Source organism: Phoenix dactylifera, chromosome 11 (genome assembly GCF_009389715.1).
Source record: "Phoenix dactylifera cultivar Barhee BC4 chromosome 11, palm_55x_up_171113_PBpolish2nd_filt_p, whole genome shotgun sequence".
In the NCBI taxonomy this organism is placed as follows: Eukaryota; Viridiplantae; Streptophyta; class Magnoliopsida; order Arecales; family Arecaceae; genus Phoenix; species Phoenix dactylifera.
Genome location: NC_052402.1, coordinates 6486805 through 6494033, shown reverse-complemented (window position 1 = coordinate 6494033; position 7229 = coordinate 6486805). Strand labels below are relative to the sequence as shown.

At 44.3% G+C, this 7229-nt stretch overlaps 1 protein-coding gene across 1 annotated transcript; it reads left to right on the top strand.

Moving 5' to 3' along the window:
* The first annotated feature begins 462 nt into the window (after window positions 1-462).
* On the top strand, window positions 463-6928 carry LOC103713873 (squamosa promoter-binding-like protein 15). Its single transcript, XM_017844451.3, has 12 exons — window positions 463-641; window positions 723-910; window positions 1095-1870; window positions 2481-2674; window positions 2767-3602; window positions 3725-3799; window positions 3925-4032; window positions 4112-4229; window positions 4383-4518; window positions 4611-4752; window positions 4881-5468; window positions 5748-6928. The coding sequence occupies exons 3-12, from the start codon at window positions 1218-1220 to the stop codon at window positions 6177-6179; spliced, it is 3282 nt and encodes a 1093-aa protein (XP_017699940.2). The 5' UTR covers window positions 463-641; window positions 723-910; window positions 1095-1217; the 3' UTR covers window positions 6180-6928.
* The last annotated feature ends 301 nt before the right edge of the window (window positions 6929-7229 follow it).

The following is a 7229-nucleotide window of genomic DNA, read 5'->3' as shown; positions in this document are numbered from 1 at the left end:
AGGGGTGAGATCTCAATTCATATATATTATAGTAGTCTCACTACATCTATCTCTTTGTTAATTTAATTATTTTTAAACAGATGCATACATAATCCAACAAATACTGCCACTCCTCTTTTGAATCATGAATCGGCTGTTGCCACATTCAACATGTTTTCTAAGTTAATATGAACATAACACATGTGTGGCTATGAAATGAGATAGCAAAACGACATAGATGGAAAACAAGATAGGTTTAATCTCCCAAATGAAAGATAGTTATGAATCGAGATAGCTGATGCAACCACAAAGAAACGTTATCGATGAAATAAAATGGACACGTAATACGTACATTTAGGTGCATAATATATAACGGCGATTGTGGAATAAGAACGGCCGTCATCTGGACATGGAGACATTTAGTTAGAGAGGGAGAGAATCCTCGCACGATCACTTTATTACGTGACAAAATAATTGAGGGGTCTTTTGTGGGGTGCGGTCACCAGCGATTCTACCTTCCTTCCTGGTTCTTCACACCCCCACTCGTACGGCGGGGCGTGGGGCGGCGACTCCCGAACTTACAAAAAGCCATCGCTTGCGTCGGATTTTGCTCTTCTTGCCACGCCGCGGGCAGAACAAAATAAGAGAACCAAACGTGGAAGGTAGGAAGCCAAGAAAAACTTTTATTCTCCTCCTTATCGAACCGCTTCCATCTCATCGTCTTCTCCTCCGATCGGCTCCAGATCCGGTGGTTTCCCACTGTTTCACGGCGATCCCCAGCGTTTCCCCGCAACTGGGGTGGGGGATTCATCTTCCTGAGTTTTTTCCGGCGGTCTTCCTCGATCTATGCCCCTGCTGAGGTGGATGTCTGAGAGCCGATCGGGGTTTGCTTTTCTCTTAATTCGGACGACAAAAATAGAATCCACTGAGAGTAAGCTAACTTTCTTCCGATCTTGGATTCTTTTTTTTTGTCGATTTTTGTTTTTTGCTCATTTTGGGCTTTCTTTGCGATTTGACGCCGATATTCGAATCGAAGCGTTTCCTGCTCTTTCTGTGGTGATTTAGTTAATTGTTTCTGCGTTTTTTTTTTCCTCATTTTTGTTTGGTGCAATTAGGTTGGCGTTAGGTTCAGGGGTGAAAGGCGTTTGGGATACCGATACCCAAGAAAGGCGTTTTTTTTTCTCTGGGCAGGGGAACGAATTTGAGGAAGATTTAGAGTTTGGTTGGCTTCAAGAGAGATGGAAGGACAGGTGGGCGCCCAGGTCGCCCCTCCGCTTTTCTTCCACCAGCCGCTCCCTGACCAGTTCCACGAAGCGGCGCCGCTTGGCAAGAAGCGGGATTTCCCGTGGCAAGCCCCCGCCTTCCACCACGGCCAGCAGCAGCACCAGCAGCAGCAGCAGCGACTGATGGGCGCTTCTCTTCTTCCCAATAACAACCACCCCAGTGGCAGCTGGAACCCCAAGATGTGGGATTGGGACAGCTTGAATTTTACGGCGAAACCCTCGGCCGATGCCTCCGATGTTCTCCATCTAGGGACCCAGCCGGCGGCTGTCACTGCTGAGGTGGAGCAGAGGAAGAAAGGGGAGGAGAGTTCCAGTGCTCTGACCTTGGGCAAGGGTTTGGAAGAGGATGGGGAGAACCTCACTTTGAAGCTTGGAGGGGTCAACTTCACGGCGGCGGAGGAGCCGGTCGCGAGGCCCAACAAGAGGATCCGGTCCAGGTCGCCGGGGAGTGGCGGCAGCTACCCGATGTGCCAGGTCGATGATTGTAGGGCGGATCTGTCGAACGCCAAGGATTACCACCGCCGGCACAAGGTGTGCGAGGTTCACAGCAAGACGACCAGGGCTCTCGTGGGGAAGCAGATGCAGAGGTTCTGCCAACAGTGCAGCAGGTAACCGAATCTCCCCAAGTCAAAGCCTTTTTGATTTATCGATTGTTTCCATCATGACTTCTACCCAGATTTCTCCAATTGTTCGTCTTGTCTTTGTTGTACCGCAAGTGTTTCATAAATGAACTTGTAATTCCTTGTGTTTCCTTGTGTTCCGGTATCTCTAAGTAAATCATGTGTGATAATAAGATATGCTGGAAAATTGTTTTGCTTCGTTGTATAACTCGCATGATCTCTTTTTTATTACTTTCCCATGGATTATTTGGCGAGTTTGTCATCAATGATCTATTTAGATCCTTATATTCATAGATTTTTGTCTGAGGTGATCAAAGACATATTAAGACCACTGCTGGGAAGTTTTGTTCGGCGTAGTTTAAAGCTTAGCTGTCTTTTCTGTTCATCTTTTTTTTTTTTTGTGGTTTAAATCCTGTAAAATTTTATGCCCGCAATCCAGTTGCTTTGAGTTGTCTTCATATATAAAAGTGCATATCTATGTGCTTTCTCATATAACCTGGATCTAGATTGAAGTTATCAGTTTTCGATCTCTTGGTCTTGGCTTGATGCTTGTATGTTCTGAGACAAATCAGTAAAGTTTCCATCTTATGTTATTCAGATTTCACCCCCTTTCTGAGTTTGATGAGGGGAAGAGGAGCTGCAGAAGGAGGCTTGCAGGACATAACCGACGAAGAAGGAAGACCCAGCCAGAGGATGTTTCCTCTCGGTTGTTGCTTCCTGGAAACCAAGAGATTGCAACCAACGGGAATTTGGATATTGCCAGCTTGTTAGCGATTTTGACACGCTTGCAAGGTAAGCTATTTTGCTTAAATGGTTGCCATTTGTTGTAGGCTATGGGATTAAAGCCTCATCAATTACAACTGCAATTCGATGTAACAATGCAGGTAGACCAGCTAGCCTGCCCCCTCTACCTGATAGGGACCGTCTCATCCAAATCATTAGTAAAATAAACAATTTGAATGCTGCAAACACTTCATCAAGATTACCTACATCTGGTGGTATTGATCTAAATGTTTCACAAGCTTCCCAGCAAGGTTCGCTTGAACAAGCCCCAAAAGGAAATGGAAATCCTGCTGTACCATCATCCATGAACCTGCTGACAGTTCTCTCTGCAGCACTTGCAGCTTCTGCCTCTGAGGCTATTGCTTCTCTTTCTCAGGGGAGTAGTGACAGCAGTGGCAATGATAAAACCAAGATACAATGTGCAGAACCTGCTACTGATGTCAATTCACACAGCAAACCAACTCGAACCTTTCCTTCAGCAGGAGTAGTAAGAACCAACTGCGTTGGTCAATACCCAATAGAAGTACCTGAGCAGCCAGTTCAGGAAGCCCGGCCAAGTTTGCCATTGCAGCTGTTTGGTCCTGCTGAAGATGACAGTCCTCCAAAACTGGGATCTGCAATGAAATATTTATCCTCTGAAAGCAGCAACCCCATGGAAGAGAGGTCCCCTTCATCTTCTCCTCCTGTTACGCAGAAGCTTTTCCCTCTACATTCAGCAGAAGAAAGTATGAAGCATGTGAGGATGTTAAACTGCAGGGAAGACAATGCAACAGTTGAACTAAGCACAAGTCATGGATGGAATGCACCACTTGAGCTTTTTAAGGACTCACAAAGAAGAGTTGAAAATGGGACAGTCCAAAATCATCCATATCAAGCTGGTTATGCCTCCTCCTCTGGTTCAGACCATTCACCTTCTAGCTCAAATTCTGACGCACAGGTATCACAACCAGCTCACAATGATTCTTGTTTGTCTTGATTACCTGGTCCATCCTGTATATTGAGTGGTAATGTAAGCTCGGGTTGCCATTCTTTATTTTAACTTAATATTGTCTCCCGTAGGATCGGACGGGTCGGATCATTTTTAAGCTCTTTGACAAGGATCCAAGCAATTTCCCAGGGACCCTCCGTGCTCAGGTATGACATCTGAGAAGGATATGTCACTACAGCTTGCTGAAATGGTTATTTACTGTTTTGTAGTACCAGCTTGGAATCTGCTCTCTTTGAATGATCAAGTAATATTGATGATTTTGTGATTTCAGATACTAAATTGGCTCTCTCACAGTCCATCAGAAATGGAGAGCTACATCCGACCTGGTTGTGTGGTCCTATCGGTTTATTTATCAATGCCACTGATTGCATGGGATCAAGTAATTGCGATAGCCATAAATCATTTTTGCATTCTGGCAGTTCTTCCTCTTCAACTCAGGATGGGTGTTTGCTTTGCAGCTTGAAGAGGACCTTCTGCGACGAGTCACTTCACTAGTCCAGCATTCAGAGTCAGATTTTTGGAGAAATAGGAGGTTTTTAGTTCGTACGAGTAGACAATTGGTCTCACATAAAGATGGTATGCTTTAATTGGTTACCTTCAGGCTTCCTTTTTTTGTTTTTCCTTTTCAAGTACAGATATTGTGTGATTCTGCTCTCCGTGCATACCATGATATTAATTGAACACTTTGCAATTCTCCAATTATATTGATGTGCTGCTTATTTATCTCAGGAAAGGTCCGCCAGTGTAAATCATGGAGGACGTGGAGTGCTCCTGAATTGACCTCTGTATCACCTGTTGCTGTAGTGAGTGGGCAGGAGACTTCCCTTGTTCTTAAAGGTCGCAATCTGACAGTTCCTGGCACCAAGTGAGTTGAAGATCAAGATTCTTTATTTATGCAAATAAATGTTATGAATAGCTGATTCTCTTCAGGTCATAATTAACACTTGATGAATGCAGAATCCACTGCACCTATATGGGAAAATACACATCAAAAGTTCTGTGCTCAGCTTATCCGGGCACCATATATGATGATTCCAGTGTGGAGAGCTTTGATTTTCCTGGAGGATCTCCCAAAATCTTTGGTCGTTGTTTCATTGAGGTGGTTATCTTCAATTTAAACCAGTCAATGTAGCTGCCAAATTGGTTGATACTGTGGTTGTTTATTGGTTCCAAATGTCACAATTGAAAAATATCTCGAGTTAACCTATCTTTGAATTTCATGTGCAGGTGGAGAATGGTTTTAAAGGGAATAGTTTTCCTGTTATTATTGCAGATGCTAGAATCTGTCAAGAGCTGAGGGCCCTTGAATCTGAGTTTGATGAAGATGTTCAGACGGAGGACCAGGTTCAGGAGAATGGGCAGCCAAGATCTAGGGAGGATGTTTTGCACTTTCTAAATGAACTTGGGTGGCTCTTTCAAAAGACAAATACCTCTTCCACCCCCTCCTCTCCTGATTTTTCTTTCCCACGGTTTAAGTATCTTCTAACATTTTCTGTTGAACAAGATTGGTGTGCTCTTATTAAGACACTTCTGGATATACTTGCGGAAAGAAGTTCCAGAAGTGATGCTCTATCACAAGGAGCGCTGGAAATGCTTCTAGAAATTCACCTCTTAAACAGAGCAGTGAAGAGAAAGTGCAGGAGAATGGTAGATTTACTTCTCCATTATTCAGTAAGGCGCGGAAATGATAATAAAAGTATATTCCTTTTTCCTCCAAACCTGCCGGGTCCTGGTGGATTGACCCCGTTGCATCTGGCTGCATCCACAGAGGACTCTGAGGGCATGGTTGATGCACTGACCAGCGACCCGCAAGAGGTAAACTTAATTGTTTCAAACTTTTGCTGCACTGTCAACAAATTTTACCCTCTCTAATTCTTCTAAGCTAGCTTAACGCTTATCGCATCACACGACAGAATTTAATTAGCATTCTTTGAGATCTGGCTTTAAAATGGTGCCTTCGTATTATGTCTTCTGCATCATGCATTCAAGTCTCCCATGTTTCTAATTAATTTACTATGGTCTTTGCAAAGTGATCTATTCTGTTTCTGAAAATAATCTCACTGGTTTACCTGTTTTGTCTCTGAAACTTTTTAGATTGGATTGAACTTCTGGGATTCTGTACGGGACGACAGTGGTCAGTCTCCGTATATGTATGCAACAATGAAGAACAATCATTCTTACAACAGTCTGGTGGCCAGGAAGCTTGCAGACACAAGAAATGGCCAGGTATCAATTTCAGTTGGAAATGAAGATATATCTTTGCATAAATCATGGATAACAGGAGAGGAAGATAGACCTGCTGCCCAACCTTCGCAAGCAGTCTCTTGTGCGCGGTGTGCCATGGCAGGGGCAGGTTGGCTCGGGCGAACTCCCCGCACAAGGGGGCTTCTGGCACGCCCTTATGTCCATTCAATGCTCGCAATTGCTGCAGTCTGTGTTTGTGTCTGCCTCTTCTTCCGAGGTTCACCACAGATTGGCTCCGTTGCTCCCTTCAAATGGGAGAATCTTGACTTCGGCCCAAGATAGCTTCTACTTGGCGATGCTGTTGCAGACAATGGAACAGCTAGTTCCCACATGCAGTATCTGGTCCCAATCAGTTATTTATCATTGTCGTAAAGTTTTGAATCGTGGGGACTGAACTTGGTAGGGGAGAGGTTCGATTCTTTGGCCGGTTGCAATGGTGTCATTTGATGCGCGGACGTGGCGGAACGCATGCTAGAGAAACCTTGATATAGAGGATAAGGCGGAGCTATCCCATGTTGGGTGGGGCTGGCTCCGAAAGCAACTTCGAATTTCTAGGTAAGGCCCCAACGGAACCAGGAACCATAACAAAGGAAGCTGGTGGAGCTAGGGGGAACATATTCTCCCTACTTCCTTACCTGGATGGAGCAAGTTACTCTATGCAATTGGAGCGTTCGTGCTTGTTTCGGAAGCAGTATTTTTATTTTTCCTAGTGTTCATTACATATCCAGTGCTTTGCCTTTTTAGTTCACCTTTTTTTTGTTTTTGTCTTTCGTTGGATCCATGGGGAGTGTAGGCATGGAAAGTGCTCATGGGTTCTGTGTCTGTAACAGGAGAGTTCAGTTATATTACATCTCATACTCGAGCAATGTTATCTTCTAGCTGGATGGAGTTAGATGAGATAGATAGATAGATAGATAGATACGCTGATTGATTCTTTTATTCATGTTCCCGAGTAGCATTTGCTGACACCTTTTTATGCTTGCACCTTTCTACTCTTTACATAAGTATTCGACAGCAGTCGCTTTGAGCTTTATCTTCCTACAGGTGGATTGGATTGCCTTCCTATCTATCCATATATATATTTTTTTTGTCTAATGAACTTGATTATTTGTGCAATCCACCTCTTATGATGATGGTGCCTTTTGGATTTTGTTGATGGGGCATATGCTTTTGTTCAGAGAGGTAAGGGACTGAAAATTGTGGTGGTTTTGGTGGTAGTAGAGATGGGACATGCAGGGAGGAGGAGACGTGACCTCACCACTTGCGTCTGTTGATATTGAAGTGATCCAGCGATGGCGAGAGTGTGGACGGAGGCCAGGAGTTGGCCGACGC